Here is a 26,791-nt window from a genome sequence, read left to right on the forward strand (position 1 = left end):
GTGATGTTTTTAAAAGTATGTCTGGGGTCACGAATATAATACATTTTTATTTGATGTATTACATGGTGTTTTATCATATATTGAGTGCAAACAATCATCCATCAGCATGACTGTCCCTGAGATGTTTGCAATTTTTTTTCTTCTCCATCTCTCACTCTCCCTTTGTGGATGGAAGAATGGTTGGAGGAAAAAAAAATCAGTGGTTGCAAGCAGGGCAGCGGTGACCTTCGACCGCAGCACACACCCCCTAGGCCCACCTCTGTCCCACTATTCGTTAACCTCTACAATGGTGCTGAGAGCCGTAAGCCTCAAACAATCCGGCTGTCCCTCTTTTCCCTGTGCGGGCGCATTGAGCTCCGCTCGCTGATGGGATGAGGGCTGACAGGCTGGACAGAGAGCTGTGTAGTGGGATGAGGGGTTCTCTTCATACTGGTCATGCTCCCTCCTCTCGCCTGAAAGAGGAGTCTGAGGAATAGGGAGGGCCTGCGGGGCCGTGAGGGGCCAGGGGAATGCAGGATATTACTTTTTTCCTTTTTTTAATTTTAGAACCATACCATTAATATTTATTATAATAATGTTAATAATACTAATATTCGAAGAATTGGTATGCATTTTTTTTTACAATTTTAATAGGCAAGGCAGTTCAAATTCAATGTCAGGTTTAGGGTTGGAGTACCTGATAGACTTTGCTCCATGTCCAAATCATCTACATCTTGTAGTTGTTAGTTTTCATGTTGCATGTTTTCAAGGTTAGTTCAAACATTGGCATTGTATGGGTGTCTATTCATTGGCCATTTGCAAGAGTGGTTTCCACCAATTGTATTTCAGTCTGATATGGTCAGAAATCCTTAAGTTAGACAAAGACATTATTCTATAATAACGGAGCAAGAAATCCAATACATTGTGATTTCAGCTAGCATTATTTCCTGTTTGGATCAGATAAGGCCTTGATGTAGATAAAGCAAGGAAAGGAAAAGGAAAGAATGTATTGATTTTATGAAAATATGCAGTGTGAAAAAGGATGGAGTAAATAGTTGTATGGACCCCCCCCACATCCTTGCTGATAGCAGGGTCTGTAAATTTGAATAAATATGAGTAATCATCTCTTTTATGTAATAATTCTTTAGTTCTCGATAATTCTTCATCCTCCCAATAATTCTCTGCTATTAACAAGATTGTTTTACAGCAAAAGTGTTATTTAAATGCAAGTCATGTGAAGGTTTGTGTGGTTTCCACCATGCACCAAGTTTGTTGTTGCACATATGCTGCTACCTCAGAAGCAACACCGCAACCAATCCCAACCACTATTAGGGAAATAGCTTAATTGGATTAAATAATTAGCTGCAGAAGCACATGGTCTGCATGTTGTTCAGGGCTGTGGATCTGCTGTTGCAGGCTCAGCCAATTCTCCTGGCTCACAGGAAATACAGCTGACATGGTGTTTTATCATCCAGCTCTTTGGCCAACGCTCACGCACACATTCATACACGCACATGCAGGGACACGCACTTAGGCACCCGAAATATTTGGAATTTGACAGGTTTTACATCTTTAGTCTAACTCTTTCTTATGCTTTTCTTCCTTAGTCAAACTCGCTACCGGGATCCTTTAACCTGGCGCCATCCCATATGTTCGGAAACCGTCTGAATCCGACCTCTGCTATGGCTGCACTGATCGCCCAGTCCGAGAGCTCCCCAGCAGGTGAGACACACAGACGGGGAACCACACTGGTCTTTAGCTGGTACCTCCCACTGGCACCGAATTCCCTTCTCAAATCCTTTCTTCCTGCTTCCTGCGCTCTCTTCTCCCATTTCTCCTCATCCTCCCATTCTTTCTCCACTCCCCTGTGCATGTGGAATGTGTGGTCAGCTGTATCCCCCCCACCCCCACCTCCTCAGGTCGCAGAGAGAGGGAGAGGCAGAGAACAAAACTCCCCGGGACAGAGAGCTGAAAGTGTGCATACCTGTTAAATGAAGCATGCTACCACTCAAACATTTCATTAATCTGCACAATGACCGCAGTGATGACACAGAGGGGATTGCCCTGGGTTTAGGAGGCAGGCATACCTTAGACTCCCTCCCTCCATCCTAGGCCACTCAACACTTTCCCTGGACCCTGCCTAAACCCTGGGGGTCTCACTCATAAGCGAATGGGCTTGCAGGACCCTGTCATGGGGGTTGGGGTGGGGAGTGGGACCAGTTGAAAGCAAGAGAGAGAGGAGAAAAAGAGGAACACAGCCTTTGAGGAATAATGGATCAGTCATGCCCTCCTCCTCAAACAGAGGTCAGGGGGTCATTTGACTAACAATAGGAGGAAGAACACCCGTCCTTAAAGAGACCACCGCTCGAGACTGGAAAGCTTGCGTGCTTTTAGCACAAGCCCGGCTCTTGTCTGGTGATCGTTCTCAGCGCAGCACATCTAAAGTACTGATATATATTGAACAAGCTTATATTTGGATGGTAACATTTTTTTTAGGGAAATTAATACACCTAATACACCTAATATTTTAGGGAAAATAGTAATATATTCAGCAAGGATATATTAAATTGATCAAAAGTGATTGTAAAGACATTTATACTGTTTAAAAAAAGATTACTACAAATAAATGCTGTTCTTTTGAATTTTCTATTTATCAAAGAATCCTGGAAAAGGTTTCCACAAAAAAACTGATTTTAACGTTGATAATGAGAAATATTTCTTAAGCAGTAAATCAACATGACTGTTGTAAATTGAGCTTTGCCATCACATAAATATATTTCATATTAAAAATAGATTTTAGATTTAAATTATAGTTATATTTACATTATTACTGTTTTAATGTACTTTTGATCAAATAAATGCATCATTGGTGAACATAAGAGACTTCTTTCAAAAACATAATTATATATTATCTTATTATTATATATTATAATATAACATTTAAATTAATAACTGTTTTGTTTGCATCTTAAATACATGCCAGGTATATGTCAGCCATTAGCCACCCTGTTGTCTAGATATTGGCATTGGTCATTAAAACAAAATAAAAACACTATTCTAAACATTTGTCATGGGGTCTGTGAGACTAACACTAGGCTTGTTTACATTTTAACAAAGTACTTGTTCTTTCCTCTCAATGCTGGTCACCTGTTGCTCATAGGTTTCCACTGTCGTTCAGTCCCCTGTTCTTTCTGTGTTTTTTATTTATTTTTTTATTTTGTAAAATGAGACCCGGTGCTTCAGGTCCAGTCTGCACTGCAGCCCCAGGGCTGATCCGGGGTCAGGCAAGGGGTCAGCACCATAATAAGTCACACCAGACCTTGGGCGGCTTGCACTGATGTGCCTGCACCCCCACTGGAGCCAGCCTGCGCTTGAGGTGGTAGTGGGCTGGAAAGTGTTAAAAAGAACTAGACTGTTGAGAAAAAGGAAAGGAAGGGGGGAAGGAAGCAGGGAGGAAGAGAAAAAGGGGATTGGCTAACTGTGACTTGAGGGGGGTGTGGAGAAAAAAAAAAGAGAGAGAGAGAGAAAGGAGGGAGGGGGTTATGCTTGGCGAGGCGCATATGTGATTCATTACTTTCACTGCAGAAAATGAAAAGCAGTGTCTGGCATGGGGCCTGCAGGCAGGGCGATGGGAGCCTCCACGGGAAAGAAAGAGCTGGGGTGAGGGGAAGAACGGAGGGAGGGGGGAGAGAGAGAGGTGACTCAGTGACACACTCGGTGGTGTCAGTGTGCAAGCTGAGCCGCCAGAGAGACCAGTCTGTAGCCCCTAGATGGATTTCTACGAGGGAGATCTGATGTCTACCAGGCTCACTTTGGATCGAGCCTGACGTTCCTGCATTTCCCAGGCTTCTCTTGTGCCCACATCTGCACTCCGGCTCCTTATCGACTGCTCTCTGTTTACCTTTCAGATCAGGAGCTAGGAGACGGAGCTCTCGGCTTCTCCAGAAGAGGAAACTCACCAAAGACAAGCCTCTCCCCTCGGTAAGTCCTATTTACATTCCTGAGCTAGACTTCCCCTCCTCCAGGCTCCGAGATTTCGCTCACCCTCCCTTCCCCCCTAGAACACACTCATTCACTCACTCCGCTTCCTCCCTTGCGCGCTCACCTTCCGAACAGCAGGCATTTTGAACACTCAGCTGTTGCCCTTATCGCAGTTAAAGCGGCTTCAGAGTTTGATGTGGTGATGAGGACTCCGAACGCAGAAACTTTCATTTTCTGTAACCCAAGATATAGCATTTTTTGCCTGGTGACTGAGGATATAAAATGGATTAATATTCAAGTGAATATACTGCACAAAATTGCCTCCAGGATATAATATTTTTGGTTGACAAGGTATGTCGAGTTTCATTTAAATCGCTTCTGTTACTTAAGGAGTGGGTTATTTAGTGTTTTTTTTTGTGTACTTTCATTGCTGCTTCAGTATATTTCATGTATGGATATGGATATGAATATAAACAATATATTATTTTCAAATGCTGTAATGACTTTTTTCAGATCAGTTTTATCTTTTGAAATGCATTTAGCTCAGTATCAGTGTAATATCTGTCACTTTGTGTGTAAACTGTTTTGCCTGTCAGCAGTTTCAGTATTTAAAGTATAAGGGGACATTCTCACACAACAAATTTTTGCATCTTGTTCTTTTTTGTGAATGGGCCTTAAATATATCCCACATGTCCACGAATCTCATTCAGAAGCTTTTTGCACTGTTTTCAGATTAACTGCAAAAATCTGTATCTGCTTTTTCTGTGATCCGCACCGGAGCAGTCATGCAGGATGATATGGATTCACAGTCCTGTGCTGGAGATTTATTGCCTTGTGGTGCGGATCTCAGCCCAGTCGTAATTACCCCAGAGATAGATTCACGTTCGCTAGAGAGCCCTGATGTAGAGTCCAGAGCTGGATGCATTCATAATAACACAGATCGCTATATGTCCAAACAAGAGCGTACTGAGATTTATGGTGTCAGAGACGCAGGCCCAGGCTCTCTCACTTGCACGAGCTTTGAACTCTGTTTGGCTTTACAGAGCAGTGCGTCTGCCTCTGAAGACATGATGCCAGACAAGGAGTTCAGCTGTGGTGTTAATACAGCAGTGGTCTATTATCTGTTTGTAAACAAAAACTATTGATATATTTACAATTGGAATTCTACCACTTAGGGCTGGGCGATAAACAATATCATATCGAGATCGCAATGAAATTTACATTGATAACTGTGATAAGCTCTGGACATTTTAACTCAATGGATTAATTTAACAGCCTGTCACACGGCAGAAATAAACATGACAACAGCCAGTGAGTGCATGTTGGTAATAAGTGATTTCTGCGTGTCTTTGTGTGAACGGACGGCGTTGTTTCATCCGATACACAAACTCACACACGTGACACTGACTGTTTTCAGCGTCTGCCTTCTCAATATATGAACACGACATGAACACATGAACTTCATCTCAAGAGATGCTTTGAGTCACTTCACAAGCTTTTCACCATTTCATTTGAGAAAAACCACTGTCAAATGCACACTGAACCTGAAAATAAAACTGAAAGGTCCTCACGACAAACCACCTAAAGAAAAATTTAGTTTAACTTCAAGTTAATATATATTAAATATATTATATAACTAATATTTTTGGCCATATTGCCCAGCCCTAGTACCACTGTGATGCTTGGCTTACCTGCTCTGACATGAATTTACATTTTAAATTCACAATGATAAACTTATGTGTATATGCATCTCACTTGTTGTCTTGTATATGATTTTAGGTCTCCGTTAAGTGGGCTTCATATCCGGTATGACCCGTCAGGACCGTTGGTTCCAGGACTCGGCTCTGGTTCGGATGCACTGCCCCCTGTGGCCACCAGCATTGACCAGCTGCTGGAACGGCAATGGAACGAAGGACAGCAGTTCCTCCTACAACAGGGCCCACAAGGAGATGGTGAGAGGCTTTTTTACTCTTTTGTAATGATGTATGTTGCTTCCGTGTACAATACTAAACCTCAACACTCAAGCACTGAGTTGTTTGGCCTTGTCTTGATGTCACTGTGTTGGTCTTGCTGCGGATGTTGTTCAGCCATAGGATCCAGTTAAACCAGCTTGAGTATTAAACTTTACGTAACTCATCCCTCAGAGACATGAATAGTTCCTCAAATTATGTGACTTGTTGAGAAGGCAAGTGCTATTTTTTTTAAGTGATACAATTTAGGATTTTCATCTGGCAGATGATAAATAGAGCAAAAACAGAACAAAAACGCAGAGCCATTATTAGGGACAGAATGTAATAGAGACTTCCAGGTTGACTCTCTTGATCTTGGCAGTAAACAACCACCCAGAACACCTTAACAACTGCATAGCAACATGCTAAAACTCACTCAGAATAGCTTAGTAACCATATAGCAACAGCACTTACTACACACTGGCTTTTGCATGTAAAAATCAATGAATTCCTGTTGTAATATTTTCAAAGTTTAGCTGAGAGGGTTTACAGTAGATATCAAAAGGCATTTTAAATTAATTTCTCATTAGTACACTAAAAGCCTTTATTATTTATGGTCATTGAAAGTTGGCTCATCTCATGAAAATTGTTGCTGTTATATTCAGTATAATTCATCTCTTTTAATCTCAGAGTGCATAATGATAAACTTCTATTGCTTTCACTCAATATCTTATTTAAAGCAGGAATAATTACTTAAGTCATAAATGGTATTTTACTGCATGTCAGTCAAATAATATGCCTGTTTGAAGCCTGTAATTACATCCGTCCCCATAATGTGAGTAATTAATATGTAGGTTAATGCCACCGTAATTATGAGCTTCATTACCTGTCTGTTTTGTCTTTGTAGCTTGTGTAGTTTCATGATCGGCTAAGTAAGTTTTGCGTGGAGGTAGTTAGGGTTGCGCGATATGCTCCATTTTCATATCGTCCTATCGTCAGCCTGTGAGATCGGCGATACACGATATTATCGTGAGGGGGCGGGGCTTACTTATTTGATTATTAACTTGCTTATTTACTCATCAATTTGCTTGTTTTATTACTTCGTTTTAAATGAGAATCTTTTTTCTATTTTGCTAGCAAAGGTGGAGTGTTTATTAATAGGCTAAATCAGGTTATTTCCTGGTATAGTGAGGTAAAAAAAAGATCCTAATCATTCTTGTATCTGACTCGGAGTATTTCAACATGTCAGCGGGAAATTTACGGACACACATTATCCTCTCATGCCGTTACAGATCTGCAGCATTTTGACTGTTTGACGAGATGTGAACACGTTTTAATTTCTTGATTCAAGAAAGAGTCGGAGTCTGCGATATATGTCCTCCTACCAGTGCTCTCTCTGTCTGGATGCACTTCACATGCGCACCGCACTTCAATAACGCAGGTGTTAAATGCCGGGAGAAATCAGAGGCAAAAATCTAAAAGTCGATCGGTTATACGCCGACTTAAACTTATGACTTGACTCTGATAAAGGAAAACGGGTTAATCCGTTTAGATGACCACATGCATTGTCAGTTTATTCAGCATAATCGAGTTAATAACGTGCATGTAAACGCGCTCAATCCCTGAAAACGAAAGCAGAAACGGACTGAGCTTTCGCTGCATTAACGGCGCGTTCTCTCAGAGTCGACGGTGGATAACGGTAGGCTACAGCAACTATCTTAATTTACTGGCTGAATATTTCTCTTGTGGACTTACATTATTGACAGCGAAAAAATTAGAAGAATATTTCTTGTTAAACAAGTTTGAAGTTGCTTGTGATTTTCACAGATGGCAGAGTTTCACAGATGCTTCGTGAACTAAAGACTTTTATTAGGCCTAGGCGGCCTATATCATTTTATTGATATTATTATTATAATTAATATTTTGTAATTGTATTGTTTTTAGTGTTATTCGTGTCATTAAATATTTTGTTAATGTGCTATGGAAACAAAATACTGACGAACAACGATGCCGCGTCTTCATCTAGGCTCTGTATAAAAATTATGCGTCTGTTAAAGCACTCTTGACAATTTGTGAATGGATCACCTTGCAATGAAATTTCGTTGTGGGATGTAGTTTTTGTTTTGTCTGTTTTAAAAACATTTTCTTTGAGGAGTCCTCATACGCGCGTGATATGGCGCAAGTGTGGTTATGTGGTGATGTCGTTATGAATTTAGGCAAGGCAAATATAATTGTAGTTCCTAATTAATTTAATAACTATACTAGCTTCATAATAATAATAATGATTTAATACATTAATGGAAAAACGAGCCAATTATCGTATTGATATCGTCAAAGGCATCTGTCATCGGCGATATCTCGGTCTATCGTCGATACACGATACTATCGTCTATCGGCACAACCCTAGAGGTAGTAGTGAATTTCTCAGTAGCGGCAGGTCGGTTTGTGGTGTCAGGATTGTGTGAATGAGCAGCAGCTGTTTCTGTTATGATAGAGGCTCCTCTGACGACGTGGGGGAAGTCTGACAAACGCATGGAGATGCCTGCACAGGAAGCGCTAGGACGGTTGTGTTTCTGTTTGCCGCTGATATGGGACCAGTTCTGCGGTTTCGCTGACAGTGCATCTGGTTTGCATTTGGCTCGGGGTTGCCGCCCCCTGATCAGTGCCGTGTGATCCTCCACGAGCGTGCGGGAAAGAGCGGAAGTCTGTCGTTGTAGTTCCTTCTGGAGGTCTTGAACCGCACTTATGCCGATGTAGTTTTCGTGCTTGTGGTATCGGGTTCGCTGCTTCTGAAAGACTTGATGTCGGTGGTTTGTAACCACTTTTATTTTTGCGTCAAATCTTGTCAAGTCCGCTTTATTTTTATATATCACTTCATACTTTACAGATTGTTTAAAACTTGATCACTGTAATGAACAGAAAAATAACACAATCGATGCAAACTTCAAATATAAGACAAATTGGAATTCTGCTATGAAACGGCTCTAAAAAGATGCTTTAAGATTATTTGATGGGTATGTTTTTATATATGTGTGTGTGTGTTTTTTTGTTTTTTGTCCAGTTCTGGGAATGCTTAAGTCCCTGCACCAGCTGCAGGTGGAAAACAGGCGCCTGGAGGAACAAATCCGAACTCTTACCATGAAGAAAGAACGACTGCAGCTCTTGAGCGCTCAGCTCTCTGTGCCTTTCACCCCCGCGAGCACCACGGCCACCACTGCCTCATCTCCTCTGTACCCCAGCAACACTCACCCAGGTGAGCAGTCTCCGCTACCTTCTGCCTCTTGTCTACCCGTAAAGTTTTCACAAACTCCATCTGGACAGTCACAGTCCAATCCCACCCCAAACACCCCCTCCTCCCGATGCACATAATCACACATACACACATACGAGACCACCTCTCACCCGTCCGACCCCCTTCCTCCCCTCTGTTCTGCTCACGGAGCCTCCTCTCCCAGCTCAACTCTAGCTAATCTGGTCTCCGCATTCATGTCAAGTTGCAAAATCTCTCTCTCCTCCAGACATGCTGCACAGCAAGAGCATTCAGCTAGGCAGCAGTGTTTTAACAGAGTCCTCTCAACCCTTGCCCACTCAGGTAACTTCCTCTACCCCTGCTCTGCAGATGCCATCTGCTGGGACTGAGCACCTCTTTAGTTGAGTCAAGTGTTATATTATGTATATCTGTACATAGTTGAGTGTAGGGCTGGGCGGTATGACGATACATATTGTGGCGACGATGTAAAGTGTTTATCGTTAGAGATTTTGCTATATTGCTTATGTCACAGTATGTAAATATATCTGCGTAGCACAGTACTACTTAGTTATTGACATGTTAGGGTGATAAAGAAACATGCATGAATAAGAAAATAAGGAGCAGGATGTGCATGATGTTAATAAGCCTAAAAGCCAAGTGCTCGCAAGGAAATCCACCTCTCAGACAGCATGTGATCCCCAAATCGGTTCTCTTTCGCAACTTATTGTATGTGAAAGGTGAAATACACACTCCATTGTGGGGAGTATTCACGTAAACACAGTCAGTTATGTCTTAAGTGAAAAATGTGTGTCAGTATGATAGATCCGTGCATGAGGTCTTAAAGTGACAGCAGCCTAATATACCTGCTACTGTCTGCCTCATTAATGTTAATCAAACAACAAAAGAGGGAGAAAATCACTCACTGCTCTTGACTAAATAACTTTTGTAGCTTTAATAAGAATCTATTTATATTTTGTTTATACATACAGTGAAGCCTATGCAGTGTTTTATTTTTACATTAATTTACTCATTACCAATACCAGTCAAATTTCACTGTTCTTGGTACTTATTTGGTACTACTATTTCGGTATCATAGAAAGAACTTTTGTGACTGTTTTAAAAAAAATTTTTTTTTTTTTTTTTTTTACAATTTGAAAATTAAATATATTAAATAAATGAAATTAGTTCATTATTAATACTACTAATTATTATAAGTAAATCCATTAGCTTGCAACCTTCAAAAATCGTTCAGTTAAACTTGCCTTAAAAAAATCTAATGAAAGGTTAGTAATTAAATGAAAAACAAAGAAACACATCACAGGTAACAGAACGAGTGGCAGGTCTATTGCACTTACACTTTAAGACTTAATGTACGGATCTGTTTCGATATATCAGATTTTTTTGCCCTGCCTGTTGTCAAACATCACAGTTTCAGATTCAATCCCTCATTTTAAAACGGTTGTCACTCTCTAAACTTTGCAGTGTGTACTTAACAGCATGAAAAGTAACACTTTTATTCAAATTATGAATGGGTTTTATCAGAAAGCGATCAAAGAGCGCTGCCTTTTTAATCAATGAAGCTGATATCACTTCAGTTTAGTTGCAGTGCAGTGAAAACTCCTGTTATAACTAAAAATCTGTCTATACTGCAGAATGAATGAATCTCTTATTTACATCGTCGTTATACTTTTTTGGCTATAATGAAATGATTCGCGAGCATGCAGAGCTCATGCTGAACAAACTCCTATTGAGAGATTGACTAACTTAAACGCCTCTGATGGGCCATTGGGTTCATGTGCTCAACAAACATGTCTGTGATTGGCTACAATGCTCAACGCTACAAGAAACCTTGGATGCTCTTCACAGAGCTCTCACACAAATACAGACAGGAGCATTTGAAAGCAGAGCTTATCAGCGTGTAGTGAATAGACCCAGTTCTCGATACTACCGGTACTGCAGAAGGACTAGTACTGTTACGTTTTTGAAATTTCGACTTGGTACCGAAGTACCAGTACTTTTGACTACCCTAGTACTTACTATTCGTTAAATAAACCTACTGTACCTGAAAACTTGATTTGTTTTGTTTTGTGCTTTTTTGTTCTTATTTTTAATTACTTAAAATAAAATAAAAAATAACAATTGTGATTATACAATTGTTTTTATATATATATATATATATATATATATATATATATATATATATATATATATATATATGCGCACACACACTTTTTCGTGAAAAAAAAATTCTCATAACGTAAAATAGGATTTTGGTCATATCGCCCACCCCTAGTCGAGTGTTTCAGTGATGTGATGGTGTAGTACGTAGTTGCATTGTAAAATCAGATTTTTCTGATAATTGGTGGCTGTGTAATTTTTAAGTGATTTGCAGCTTCCTGTAATTTAAAATGTAATTCGTATGATGATGCATCTCTTTGGTTGGACAGGTGCAGGAGGAGCCTCTCTCACGTTGACCTCTCTTTTCTCCCTCTCTCTCTCACGCTCTTGTGCTTTCTCTATTCTTTCTTTTCCTTTCAGGATCCCCTGTCTGGTGGCCATAGTAGCGGAAGTAGCACGTCCTCTCTCTCTACCCCTCCTTCTGCGGCCCACAGTCCCCCCCAGCAGCAGGTGAACGGAGTCGGCATGGCCGGGGTGGCCGTCCAGCCTGGCAATGCCAACTCATCCCTACCTGCCATAGCCGGGGTGACTGGCCTGATGGGCGCTCTGCAAGGGAACCACCTGGCCATGGGTGGCATTGTGGGCGCCATAAACCGAGTGCTCCAGAACAACAGCCCCCTGCCCCATCCTTCAACAGCTACCAGCACATCCCTGCCCATGTCCAACAGCCTCAGTAACAGGTACAAACCGGCACTCGTCGTCTTGGTCTTTTAGTAATAAACCTGATTCATTTGCTATTTACTTTAAAGTGGGAGGTTGAAGTGGAAGTCCTTGGTTGAGGATCCGTATTTCACGGTCATGATAACATGGTCTGGATTAGTGATGAAATGGCAGGTGATGCTGATGAAGATGTGGATTTGTGTCTTTCAGTGTCACATGATCCTTCAGTTAGTTGTATTTTCATTCTAATGTGCTGATTTGGTGCTCAAGAAGCATTTATAATTAATATTTTGTTGAAAACAGTTGTGCTGCTTAATATTTTTGTGGATTTTCTTTTTTTTTAATATGAAGTTCAAAAGAATAGCATATAAATGTCACTTGATCAATTTAATGCACCTTTTTGACTAAACAAATATTATTTTTAAATAAAACTTTCTGACCCCAATCTTTTGAATGATAGCGTATAAATATATTATATTAAAATACTTTTTAAAAATGTATATATTTTATATATACATTAATACATTGTATTTTTAATTTAAATAAACCTTTTGTTTATCGTTTTATTTTTATTTTGGGTGAATTGTGACGAACATATTCATGAGATTCATCCACACAGCTTAGCACTGTGATGCATTCATGTTTGCTTAATTTCATATCTTTTCTGCTTCCCGATCTCTCTTTTGCTTGCTCTTTTTGGAATGCAGCAGCATGACCACTGCGAAAACCAGGTGAGGATTGACTTGCTTTGCCCTTTTTTTCCCACATTTGCTCATTTACTTCTTACACCTCCGTGTTTTTGCGCCTGTATTGCAGCCTCTGAAATAAACTTGTCTTGTAGTTCAGATTGAACAGCTGATGTTGTCTTCTTAAACAGCTCTCCTATCCATAAGTTATCATTAGCGTTCATACTTTAGCATACAGAAAGCTTTGCATTTTAATTTATATTTAATACTTTTGTCTGGTCATGGCCAAGATGTTTTTTAAATGTTAGTTTTTTAGTTTTCTTATGGGGGCTTATGCACTTGTTTGCAGTGCTCTGCAAGGGAACCACCTGGCCATGGGTGGCATTGTGGGCGCCATAAACCGAGTGCTCCAAAACAACAGCCCCCTGCCCCATCCTTCAACAGCTACCAGCACATCCCTGCCCATGTCCAACAGCCTCAGTAACAGGTACAAACCGGCACTCGTCGTCTTGGTTTTTTAGTAATAAACCTGATTCATTTGCTATTTACTTTAAAGTGGGAGGCCTTGGTTGAGGATCCATATTTCATGGTCTGGATTAGTGATGAAATGGCAGGTGATGCTGATGAAGATGTGGATTTGTGTGCGAATCTAATGGAAATATTAAATTAATAAAAATAAATGCAACCTACAATACCATTTATAGGTTTGGGGTATGTACGATTTAATTAATGTTTTTGATAGAAGTCCCCTATGCTCACTAAGGCATTTAATTGATAAAAAAAATACTGTAAAAATAATATTATTATTACCATTTCAAATAACTGCTTTCTATTGTAATATTTTAACGTTGTTTATTCTTGTGATGGTAAAGCTGAATTTTCAGCAGCCATTACTCCTGACTCCTGGTATATTTTTTAAATATGAAGTTCAAAAGTATAGTATATAAATGTCAATAGATCAATTAATGCACCTTTTTGACAAAACAAATATGAGTTACTTTTAAATAACTTTTTGACCCCAATCGTTTGAATGATAGCGTATAAATATACTATATTAAAATACTTTTTTTTTTTTATATATATATATATTTTTTATATATTTATACATTGTATTTTTACTTGTATTTTATTTTTATTTTGGGTGAATTGTGACGAACATATTCATGAGATTCATCCACACAGCTTGGCACTGTGATGCATTCATGTTTGCTTAATTTCATATCTTTTCTGCTTCCCGATCTCTCTTTTGCTTGCTCTTTTTGGAATGCAGCAGCATGACCACTGCGAAAACCAGGTGAGGATTGACTTGCTTTGCCCTTTTTTTCCCACATTTGCTCATTTAGTTCTTACACCTTTGTGTTTTTGCGCCTGTATTGCTGCCTCTGAAATAAACCTGTCTTGTAGTTCAGATTTGAACAGCTGATGTTGTCTTCTTAAACAGCTCTCCTATCCATAAGTTATCATTAGCGTTCATACTTTAGCATACAGAAAGCTTTGCATTTTAATTTATATTTAATACTTTTGTCTGGCCATTGCCAAGATGTTTTGAAATTTAGTTTTCTTATGGGGGCTTATGCACTTGTGTTTGCAGTGCGGAAAGGCTTTTCACTGAACAGCACAGGCAGATCCTCCTCCATCAGCACCAATTGCAGCAGATTTTCAACTCCCAGCAGGTCACACCGGTAAGTGGAGCACCTACACACTCTCCAGCACTGAATATATAGACCGTTTGATCATTCACAATTCTTCATGCGACTTTCGCAGCCCACATTGCAGCTTATTATGGCCATGATCAATCTTATTCGGCAAGATGATGCCGTCGTTTTGTAATCTTATGTTTACGGGCAGATGAATCCGAAATCATGCATAATTCCAAGAAAATTGGAATATACATGTTTGCATACAAAACACCATGTCGGTTAAACGGTTAATTATGAGCATCCATGATGGGTCTTCCTCAGAAGTGTTTATTTTAGCATCCTGGCTGCTTGTAAAAACAACTTGGAATTGCAATTTTAAGGGAACTCTTGCCACTTTTCTGTGCAATATGCATCAGACGGTCCGTGGGCAATCTGTGGGTGTGCCATATTTGTCTAGACATCTCATCATACTCTGTTTGTTTGTCTGTCTGTCTGTTTAGGAACAGCAGCAGGTTCTGCTCTATCAGTTAAAGCAACAGAAGCAGCAGCAGCAACAACAGCAGCAGCAGAATGACATACAGCTGCCAATCAACAGCCTCCTGCCCGCCATGCAGCCAGCCATCTCCACAAACCCCTTCCTCGCCATGCACAACGACAACAACACTCCGAAAACTGGAGCTAGTACTGCAACTATCAAACAGACAAAAGTATTGACACACATGATTCATTTTGAAATATTCGATATAATGTATAGATTTTAAGTAGCCTTTTGACAATGCTGTGATTATTGAAAGTGTGTGCTTGTGTTTTATTCAGAGAATGGGGGATAAGGCTGTGTCTGTGACAGGACAGGAGAAGACCTGATGCAAAAAAAACACACAAAAACAACATCATGTTGGAGGAGTTCTGCCTTCTGGATCCCTCTCATCTGTCCACCCCAAGAGGCTGGCAATCTGAGCAGAGCAGCAAGACCAGAACGTTCACCCACCGCACGAAAGCCTCACCAGCACCAGCCTTGATTTGAACACACACACACTTGCCAGTTTGATGCCCATCTGGCAAACAACATGCTGCACTGAGTTTGAGTAAATCACTTGCTGTAAACTTACTGGGTCCCATGGGGGCTAAATGACAGGCTCACACACATATGTGCACACAGACACAGTCTTTCTCACTCTGCCAGTGTGCTGAAAATGACACGCTGGTGCGAGTCTCTGTGGGCGGAAAGTGTAGATGGAGGTCTCGGATGGTGGCGCTTCTGGAACAGTATCTGCTCACCGCTGTTACCTCTCTGTACCCCTTTAACAAGGAACGTCTCATGATAATCTTAATAAAAGCCCTGTCATAGTCGTCCGTCTGTGTATTTAAAGGCATCAAATGTTTCAAAGCTGACATTTGTGCACCATGAAGGCCTTCTCTGCATCCCGATCTTGAGCTTCTCCTGTGAGGAGGAGGCGTCCCAAAGGTCCACAAATTTGTCTCAATGACCCTGCTGCACTCTTTGAAGAGCAACTACCTCTCAAGCCAGGACACATAGACCAGGCCTTGAACCCAAGTGCCTGGCCCCATCTCCAAGCTCTCAGCGAGGGGCCACGTGCTGGAGACGCTGCCAGTCTCTTCCCCCCTCCCCCCTTTCCAGTCGATCCATTTTTGTGAAATTAATTAATACCAATCGGCATCACTCAGGCAATACCAGTTCAGAGAGTCGCAGATCTCTGCCTGTACAGTGATTACACTGAAGAAAGAAAAAAACTGATTTCGAATGTTTGTGTTGCATTGATCATTTTTGAAGCCACCTTTCTATTGTTCTTTTTTATTTATTTGCATTTGTTGCATGTTGGGCGCAAGGTAATATTTGAACGCTCAACTCACAATGTTTTTATACTACTGTACAAAATTCTCAGCTCTTTTGAGTCTTGTAAACATTTGGATGAACGTCTGGTGTTTGAAGTTATAAGAAAAGAAAAAACCCTACTTGATAATTTTGTGGTCTTGTAAATACGCGTTTTTCCCCTTTTCCTTTTGTTGCTATGTAAATCAACAGATACATATTGATTCAGAATAAGCTGACAGAATGAATACGATTTAGTTTAGCACACCTTTACCTCTTTTCTGTTGTAAATACATATTTGTGATTCACTTAGTGGTGTGAAGGACTGTTTTAAAGCACTGTCGGTGTGTTCAGAACTTTTTCAACAGGCTTTACACAAGACTGGTGACTGAATAAAGTGTATTAATTTATTTTTGTATGTGCAGGGACTTCTTTTTTTTTTTTTTTGCACCGTTTTATTGATGTGGTTTTATACGTTATAGATGTGGTATGTCCACGTTCTCATGTATCTGTACAGAAATTATGCAAAATCTCTAAAGTTTGTATTTAAAACATCGAAAGTGAAACCACACGAGTCCTGCTTCATATTAAGAAATTCTGAACACTGAGATTGTAGTGTTGCGCTTTTTTCAGTGATAAATTAAAATGTTTATAACAATTCTTGCATCTTGCAGTGCCTTTTTTTACTTAAAACACTAAGAAAAGAATTGACTGCCTTAGATTTTTAAGTACAACCAACTTGGCTATTTAAGTAATTTCAACTTAAATTACATTAAACTGACATAAATGAGTTGAATCTTGTATAACTTACAAAAAAAAAGTAATGTAAAAATATGTCGTTATAATTAATTGGTTATATCATTTGTTGTAGCATAGCAATTCAAATCAGATCAGATTAGTTTTCTACTGAATTTCTGTATGCATTTAAATCCAAGTTGAAAACAGTCTTGCAAACTACTTTTCATTAAAAGATTGTCTCATTTGTAATACAGGATCATAACAAGTATTCCAATTGCAGAGTTCACTGGTTAAATTGGCTCCAGTTAAAATGAGAAGGAATTAAGTGCTTTTAGATTCTAATTAAAATATATTTACATAATTAATTCCACTCAAAAAAGGAAATTTGTCATTTACTCACCCTCATGTTGACCCAAACCTGTGTGTAATTCTTTCTTTCTGCTGAAGTATGATGGTAAAACTATTTTGGTTCCTATTCACTTCCATTGTATTTTTGTCCATACAATGGAAGTCAATGGGAACAAAAAATCGTTGTCTTTTGTGTTCAGCAGGAGGTAAAAAGTTTGGAGCAACATGAGAGAGAGTAAATGACAGAATTTTAATTTTTCATTCCCTTTTACTACAATAGTATGATTATCGCACAGACTCAATGTAGTTGCCACACTAGAATGTTGCATTGAGATTTATCAGTGTCAGTGCCACATGCATTATTTCTAACACCCATGCATGATCTGGAAAACAGGCCTGGTTTCACAGACAGGGCTTAGATTAGGACATTTAAGAAGCTTTTATAAACATGCCTCAGAAAAACACATTGCTGGTGTGAATCTTCAGACAAAACAATGGCAGTGACATTTTAAGATATGCCAGTGCAAGTTGCGTTCATTTAAAACAGCGCAAACATGCATTTTAGACTGGGACTAGGTTTAAGCCTTGTCCGTGAAACCGGGGGATAGACACTATTAACTATATAACCATTTCCCCCCCTTCAAGAACCCCCATATTTCTGCAGTCTGTGATTGTGTTTGCTATTTGGTGAGTGGAACCCATTTCTCAGCATGACCCCCAGGGACCTGCCCACTGTCCCTGCCCAGCTCAGAGCACTCCTGCTGTGGGAACAGCAGGCCCCTCTCTCCCCTCAGCTTCATCAAGCTGTCCACACTCCTGACCACCCACTGACCCCTGACCCCTCCGCCCCAGCCTGATACGCTCAAAGCGGCACGCACACAATGGAGCCAGTGACAGCATTTACGCATCTAAAAAATCTTCGCTTTATTTTAATCGGATGAAAGCATTCTTGGAAATTTGCAAAACGTCACATTTTGTGGGGCGCCGCCGCGCTTTTCCCATGATCCATTTGCACGGCAGTGATAAATCAAATATTTAGTCCTTTTCCACCCAGTTAGGAACGTCTTTGTGTAAATGCCCGCTCAGAGAGCAGATGGAGTAATAGGAGGACGAGGGCATAGAGCTGCTAAAGCCTTGTGTCTCTCACTCCTTCTCCACCAGGTGCACTGGAGGGGGGGATTCAGATAGAAAAATCCCACTAAAGATCCTTAGGGACGATTCATTTTCACCCCTGCTGCCTGTAAGGAATGGATTCGGCTTACAGGTAGGTAACAAAAGCTGCTAACTGACAGAGCTGGAGGGGAGGTGACTGATTTATGGTCATTTTCTTTCTCATTCTCGCCAGAACTGTAACCCTCAATGACCACGTCAAATTGAAATTTAGGAATATTATTCGACCACAATGAAAATGTGTGTTTTGAGATCCGGTCTGCTAATTAATTGAGCCATTAAAGACGGCCTGTCTTTAAAAATGTGGGAAAGGCAGACGTTCACGTTTAAGATCATTGCTCGTATGAGACGAATATCTGAGGTGAATTACTGGAGCAGACTTTTGTAAATAGAAATCTTTGCTTCAGTTCGCTATCTTTTATTCAAATTCTTCCAATTCATCCTCTTCCTGTGCTAATCTGGACTGAAATGTTTATGTTATTTAACGGTTTTATATAAATTCTTTTAAATAATTATCTTTATTATTATATAATTATTAGTGCTGTCAAACCGATTAATCGTGATTAATCGCATCTAACATAAAAAAGTTTTGTTTATATAATATATGTGTGTGTGAGTGTGTGTGTGTGTGTATATGCATACATATATGGGTGTGTATACACACACACATATATTATATAAACAAATACTTATGTTACATGTTTAATCGATTTGACAGAACTAATAATTATATATATTATCCTTAGGGATAAATTAGAATTTATATATATAAATTCATAATTCATTCCTAATCATATATACATATTCAGTCTGTTTAGTGTAGTGTTTAAAATAAAACATGCATGAATTATTTAGTGGAATTATTAGCAGACGATATTTGCTTAAATTATTTACATGTTTATTAATTTTCTAGTTAGTTTGATATTTATTTGATTTACGGGGATCCCAAACAACAAACAGCAAAAGAACTCAGGAACTAGGAAAATAATGAAATTTTCAGTAAACAGTAAAAAGAACAGTTTTACTGTTTTCAAAAAAAACAGTAAAACAGTAAAAAAAAAAAATTGTATTATTATTAATTATTATTATTATTATTGGGTGGTCTCATGCTATCCTTTTTTTCTATATAACATTTTTTTTCTTCTATGTAATGACATTTTTCTATTTGCTTCTTTATCAAAAGAAAAATCTGAATAGGATTAAAGGCCCAATCAAACATCCTTCCAGATTCTGAACCTCTGAAGCCACACACTTGTACTGCTATTAAATCAAACCCATCAGCAGAGATCCTGTCCACTCTCAGCATCTAATGCACTGTTCACTTCTTTCTTTCTTTCTTTCTTTCTTTCTTTCTTTCTTTCTTTCTTTCTTTCTTTCTTTCTTTCTACCACCTTTCTTTCTCCTCCCTGTTTCGTTCATGCTGATGATTTCCAGCTGTTCAGGCACCATTCTGTTACATCTGCTTCTGCTTTAGTAATTAATAGCTCACTTTCCTCTCCCAGTCAGATTCGGAGACTGACACACACACGCACACACGCACACACACGCACACACACACACACACACACACACACACTCTTCTCTCTCCTGCCTTATCAGACCTGTCAATCATGTCCAGGCTGTTTAAACACACCGCTGCTGCCTCCCCCCTCCTCTTGCTTTCTTTCTCACTTACTCTCTATTTTTCTCCACCGCTTGCTTTCTCTCTGACTTTCTTTCTCTGTCTTTCTCTCTTGCTTCTTGTATGCTCTATCTTTCTTCACTTCTTAGTTGCACCCCTCCTCCTCCTCTTCCTCTGGGTTTATTCATTCACATCTTGTGAGTTTGGACACTCCCCCTCTTCAGTCCCATCCCCCTTGTTTCCAGCTGAACTCCTCCTGTCCAACATCAACGGTTTCAATCAGTCTGCCAGAGGCCTATGGGGACACCAGCCCTGGCTCTCCTGGGTAGCCCAGAAAGGGCCACTTCTGTCCATTTGGGTGCCTGAACAAAAATATTTTTAGTTTTAGTTTTTTTAATTGGCTGAATTTTGTGGTTAAATAACTAACTAACTAATAAATAAATAAATAATGTGTGCTACATATTTTCAGGATTTAAATAAAACATGAATTGATTGTTTAGTGGGATTATTAGCTGAAGATATTTTTTTGCTGGCTTATTTACTTGCATGTTTATTCATTTTCTAATTAGTTAGAAAGATCACAAACCACAAACAACCAAAGCACTCATTAACTGGATTAGGCAAATGTAAACAGAAAAAAAAAATCGCAGAACAAAAAAACAGTAAAAAGTATAAATCATAATATTATAAGTCAGTTTTTTTCCAATATGTTACTGTAAAATGTGGTTACACATTTTGTTCGGGTATTTTTAAAAAGTATAAACCACAAAAAAAGTACATATACAATTGCGCTTTACTAAATAACAATGCTTAGGAGAAAAACCTTGTTCAAATGTTTGATTAATAAATTATTTTCAATTAATCTTTCCAATGTGTTACTGGAAGATGGGTTACACATTTTGTTTTAGTGTTTATAAAAAGGATAAACCATAATATTATAGGTAAAAAGTATAAATACAATTGAGATTTATTAAATCATTAAATTATTATTTCCAGTATATAATTTCCTGAAAATCATCTTCCAGTTTCTTTACAGTTCACATTCTGAATTGCTCCTGCACAGTTGTGTTTCACCGTGATCCTGTGAGTTTGGAGCTCGAGGGGCCCGTCTTACACTCTCCACCTCCTCTCTGTCCTTACAGTATGTGTCCTCCCCCGCCATTGAGGGAGATTAGCGGGGCTGGGTACAGGGATACAGTCCTGGGCCTCCCCCAAAATCATCCTCCCTCCCACGGCTCCTGCGATGGACCCCCACAGGTTTCACTCCTGTTGGATAATGGTCCCAGTGTGGCCCGGTGGGACTCAGACACATCTTTCTTCATACGCAGACAAGCTTATTCTTCTTCCGAAGTAACGCCACCCCCTACCCCTAAACCCCTAAACCGCTAAATGGACGGGACCAAGAAATACACGCTAATAAGTTTAGAGCAACTGATTAGAATCAATCCTACATGCCAACTTTTTTCACACAAGAGCCAGACAGAAGAAATAGGCGAGGGGACGATATTTTGTTTCAGTGTTTTTTTTTTTTTTTTTTGTGCTATATGTCTCAAACTCTTATAGCCTAATATTCGGTAACACTTTATTTTACAGTGTCAATGTAACACGTTACATGTACAGTAGTTACTATATATAGTAATAACAATAAAATTATGCATAACATGCAACTAACCCTAACACAAACCCTAATCATAACCCTAACCCTATAGTAAGTACATCTAGTTCATTAATATTACTCTGTACTTAAAAGTATATGTATAATTCTGTAACTTAAAATAAAGTATAGCCTAATATTCCCATGTTTATCTGCTACTAAAGAAGTTTAAAAAGCTACCGTTTATCTTTAAACTGTGTAAATTAGTGTGAAGTACAAAGATTGCTGTTGTTACAGTTACTTCACTATTTATATACATGTGTGTTTGTTTGTTTGTGTGTGTGTGTGTGTGTGCGTGTGTGTGTGTGCAAGAATTTATTGAGTAATTAAATCTACTTCATATATATATATATATATATATATATAGGCAGTGTGTGTGTGTGTGTGTGTGTGTGTGTGTGTGTGTGTGTGTGTGTGTGTGTGTGTGTGGCACACATGGTGATTCTAGTATTTTAACATGTAATCAAATTAAACAAAACCTATAATGAAAGTGATTTCACCCCTGTTGTTTATTTCTAATTGGTTAAACTGATGGTGTCTCGCCTAAATAATTATTTATAAAGCCTAAATAAAATCTAGGTACATGTATTACAAGAACACCAATATTAGGCTACTTATAAATAAAATATTTCAAGAGCAAGGCAAATAGAGTAAAAAAAAAACCTATGAAAGTGATTTCACTCCTGTTGTTTATTTCTAATTGGTTAAACTGATGGTGTCTCGCCTAATTAATTATTTATAAAGCCTATAAAATCTAAGTACATTTATTAAAAGAACACCAATATTAGGCTACTTATAAATAAAATACTTCAAGAGCAAGGCAAATAGAGTAAAAAAAAACCGTGAAATATAAAAGATAATTGTATCCGTACTGTAAAGTGACCATTTGAATCTCCAGTGGTTTAGTTGCAGGCGGTTGTTTCGGATTGGGAACTGACCTCTGCATGTGGGAGAGGGGGGTCTGGGCCCCTGCGTGACATTAATCTGCCCTGTCACCCTGTCTCTGGGCTCAGCACAGGAGCATACGGCACAGGAAGCATGTCCTAACTGGAAGTAAATCGCTCTAATCAATAATGTCACATATTGGCTGCATAAACCTATCTTTCCATCATATCCATAAATAACCTGTACATAAACACAAGCGTGTTTCTACTCACAATCCGTTTATTTCTTCGCCGTTTTCATTCAGTCGGGGTCTGCACGCTCACACACTCTTTCTCAGTGCTCGGTAACAGCAGGCCTCTCAGCGGTGTGTGCTGATTTTCACTGCCGCAGCCGGAGCTGAACAGCAGCGAGGAACAGGAGCTCAGCCACCGCGAGAGAACGGCTCCAAAACGCACGCTGAAACACTGATAATTATCCATAAATGTAGAATATTATGACAGGATATGAACTTAATCAATGAGGTATAATAGAGAAAATACACGTGCATTTTCTTATGCATGTTTTACAAAAGACAAATAGCCTAAACGGCTGTATGGTTATGATATTTATGCGGACTATTAAAGCTGTTATAAAACAACGGAAGAACACTGTAGAATTATTAGTAATTTTAACAGGAAAAGAATGCAAAGAAATTACAGTAAAAACGTATCGTAAAATGAAAGTGGACTGTTTCAAAAGACGTAATTTTACTGTATATTAAAAAAATAAAAAATAATTGAGGCTAGATGTACGATGTTTGAAGTAGGCTACCTTATAATTTACGGGAAATTTGGAGGTTGCATTTTATCCTTTTCTTGCATTATTTTATTGTGTGTTACCCTGATGGTGTGTTTATTTTGTGTCTTTGCTCTGAATATTTGTTGTTATTAGGCAACAGCTGCTGGAAAGACCAAATCTGAGGAACTTCATGTCATCATATGGTTTTACATTGTGCATAAAGTTGCTTTTTTAGTACATTTTATGGTGACAAACAGATTTTAATAAGCTGCTATTTTAGCAATAAACGATTTAATGAGAGTATAGGCTACAGTTACAGTAATTTAAGAACACACACACACACACACACACACACACACACATATAAAATGTGTGTGTATATATGTGTGTATATATTTGTGTGTGTGTGTGTGTGTGTGTGTGTGGCTTAGTAAATAACAGATTCTTAAGATGTTTTGTGTTCTCTAACAAAACGAAATTATAGTAGGCTACAATTGAATTTACTAATATAGCCTATATATATTTAAAATTTAAGTTGAAGGAAAAATACAATTAGGATTTTTTTTTCTTTCTTTTATAAAAACCATCCTCCTTTGCACGATAAATGATAATTCCGGCAAACGTGATAAATGTGACAGACTATCTTTGAACATCATGTATTAATCGGGTAAAAATAGATATCAGTTCATTATCTGAGCAGCCCCCATCATAATTAATAAAATAGTCAAAAAGGGGGTGGGGTGTACTTTAAATTATTCTTATTCCCTATAATGTCCCAGAGAAGGAGTAAATTGCATATAATTTCTTGATACAAGAAGAGCTATTCATTTTGTTCTGGGTCAGGAGAGACATGCAGTGATAGGCTCACCTGCCGCTAGCTTGTTAATTATGGAAATGTGAGTTAGAATCAGCTGTCACTATTATGCTGCGGAGCCACTCTCATGAGAGAGGGATAGCCTATGTGTGTGTGTGTGTGTGTGTGTGTTTGCGCGCGCGCGTGCGTGCGTACGTGTGTGTGTGTGTGTGTACAGGTTTATATTACATTGTGGGGACCAAATGTCAGCACATAGCCTATAGCCTAGCCTAAATTATTTTTTTAATTTTTTTATTTTTTTTTGAAAATGTAAAAATGCAGAAAGTCTTCTGTGATGGGTGTATGGGTAGGGTTAGAGGATATAAAATACAGTTTGTACAGTATAAAAATAATTACGCCTATGCAGAGGCCATAGCAAAACCGAGTCTCTCTCGCTCTCTCTCTCCCTCTCTCTCTCTCTCTCTCTCTCTCTCTCTCTCTCTGTGTGTGTGTGTGTGTGTGTGTGTGTGTGCGTGTTAAGGAAGCAGGCCCTTTCATTTTAAGCCGTGCAGTGAACATGCATGTCATGGACAGGGGCTGCTTTGGGCCACTGCACATCTCAGGAGACTTCATTAATTATTCAACCCTTTAACTCCCAGAGAGAGATGCCCGTTCGCTGTATGTGGCCGGTAACCCCAGTAGAAGACCATTACAGGTTACCTGAGTATAAGCAGCAGATTATGCGTTGCTATGGAACCAGCGAAAGGAAGATTCGGAGCATTTATTAACGAGAACATCGGCAGGACTGACGCTCATTTTAGAGGGAACTCCGAGAAGTGTGTATTGTGTAGAAAGATTATAGGCAGAAGTTGGCTAACCAGAGGTGCATCTTGTGAAGAGGAAATTCAAGTTGACAGGTGAAACTCGAGTTTTATGAATGAATTAGTTTGAGTTCAATTTATAAATTATTACAATTATAAAAATATAATCGAAATCAATTAAATCGAAATACATAAAATTATAATCAATGTGTTACACTTAAACCGGTCGCGCTGAAGGCTAATATTTTGAATTGTAGCCTCTAGGCCTATGACATTCGGCGTAGACGCCATATTGTTTTGTTTTTTTTGCGAATGAAAATATGCGAGGGACAAACTCACTCACTTCAAAATATCTATTTCATCAGCTGAATGATGGCACCAGGTAGGCTATGATAGTAGGGCTACACGTGGCGTCTTCTACCTAAGTTTTACATTAAACAAACAGATTTATAAACATATTAGATGGACAACAAGTCAACCGAAAGTCCTCACCATGATAGAATAACAAACGCGCGCTGTGTGTGTGTGTGTGTGTGTGAAGGATGGGGTCGACTAAATGCCTCTAGTGTGTTCCTCTTGTGAAATGTTATACCTTTAAACAATGCTGTGTATTTTTAGGATGTAGTCGTACGTTTCACTGGCGTTTTTACAAGAAGCATAAATAGACTACAGATAGTAAGCAAACGGTTCTAGTAGCCTATTATAAAGTCTGAACTTTGTAATATTACATTATAGGCTAAACGTTGCACTTGATTAAAGTAGATTTCAAGTAAAAATTCCTTTCATCTTATAAGCGAGTGGGACTACCACATAACATAACTTCAAATATAGGCCAATATCTCTTCAGATAAGGGAATGTACCTTGTATGGCAACTACTCTGTTATTCAAAACCCCTGTAAATTCCAAAGCATTTTCCATTTAAATAAAAATATGGTCAACCTAAGGCTGACATATAAAAAGGATGAGGTCATCGAATGTCAGGTGTGCATTTCTCAATGTAATCTATGAGTGCAGAGACCTCCCACAAACTCCCTGGCCTATAACAGCACCGCGACTTGAAGCACAGAAATCAAGTTCATACCACACATAAATAAAAATATAAACAAGCACACAAATCAGATTCTAAACCCTTAGCCTAAGTCTCTGGAGTCCACTACATCTTTTCTCAATCAGTTTCATATGATAAAAAAGGAGTCTGGTGAGTTGTGTTGCCTTTTAGTTATTTGGCATTAGACATCTGTTGAGCCACATGGCCAGTATTTTGCAGAGTGGAGGACACTTGTTTTGAAGGATTAGCTGACCAAGACGATCTCTGAGTCTTCCCCCGTTCGCTATGTTTTATTAAACGTGATCGGAAAGTTTGTTACTACAGGTGTTGGACACATGAGAGACAGGGACCAAATCAAGTCCAAGACAAAAGATAACAAAATGTGAATGTGTTTTATGTTCTTCAGAGTGTGAATGGTTTTGATGCTTTTAGGTTTGCTGGGAGAGAAACCGTGCTTAGGTTAAGGGAGAGGGGCCGTACGAACACTGGCAGCTACACAACACCCACAATTAGTGGTGTTTGCTGTGCTTTGTCTGCATCAAGCTGCAGCACAGGACACATAATGGCCACCGTCAGTCCGGGGAGAGGGATCGAGAGAAAGAAATGCTGCTTTTCAGCTCAGAAACAATGAGGCCCAGGCTGGAATAGCCTTTCTCCACAATATGTGAAAGGCCCATCTAGGATTTGATTGCATAACTTGTAATATAAAATGAAATACAGCAGCCAAATTTTTGTTTTTAATGAACTAGGTTCAGTGAGTCTGTTTTGAAACTGCAATTAA

General features: G+C 39.1%; 1 protein-coding gene across 6 annotated transcripts in view; it reads left to right on the forward strand.

Moving 5' to 3' along the window:
* The window catches only part of mllt10 (MLLT10 histone lysine methyltransferase DOT1L cofactor), a 49,796-nt gene extending 32,982 nt beyond the window's left edge, over window positions 1-16,814 (forward strand). For 2 of the 6 annotated variants that reach the window (XM_084102600.1, XM_084102604.1), the window contains 12 exons: window positions 1,587-1,701; window positions 3,888-3,960; window positions 5,740-5,912; window positions 8,971-9,162; window positions 9,428-9,501; window positions 11,698-12,017; window positions 12,705-12,728; window positions 13,033-13,170; window positions 13,954-13,977; window positions 14,275-14,365; window positions 14,824-15,030; window positions 15,140-16,814. In XM_084102600.1, the coding sequence (XP_083958726.1) occupies window positions 1,587-1,701; window positions 3,888-3,960; window positions 5,740-5,912; window positions 8,971-9,162; window positions 9,428-9,501; window positions 11,698-12,017; window positions 12,705-12,728; window positions 13,033-13,170; window positions 13,954-13,977; window positions 14,275-14,365; window positions 14,824-15,030; window positions 15,140-15,187 (1,479 nt within the window). In that variant the 3' untranslated portion in view covers window positions 15,188-16,814. The remainder of the gene's footprint in view (window positions 1-1,586; window positions 1,702-3,887; window positions 3,961-5,739; window positions 5,913-8,970; window positions 9,163-9,427; window positions 9,502-11,697; window positions 12,018-12,704; window positions 12,729-13,032; window positions 13,171-13,953; window positions 13,978-14,274; window positions 14,366-14,823; window positions 15,031-15,139) is intronic. The other 4 variants (XM_084102603.1, XM_084102605.1, XM_084102601.1 and 1 more) reach the window with 3 other exon arrangements.
* Window positions 16,815-26,791: the final 9,977 nt, after the last annotated feature.

Source organism: Abramis brama (assembly GCF_963993115.1).
Source record: "Abramis brama genome assembly, chromosome: 24".
NCBI classification, from domain to species: domain Eukaryota; kingdom Metazoa; phylum Chordata; class Actinopteri; order Cypriniformes; family Leuciscidae; genus Abramis; species Abramis brama.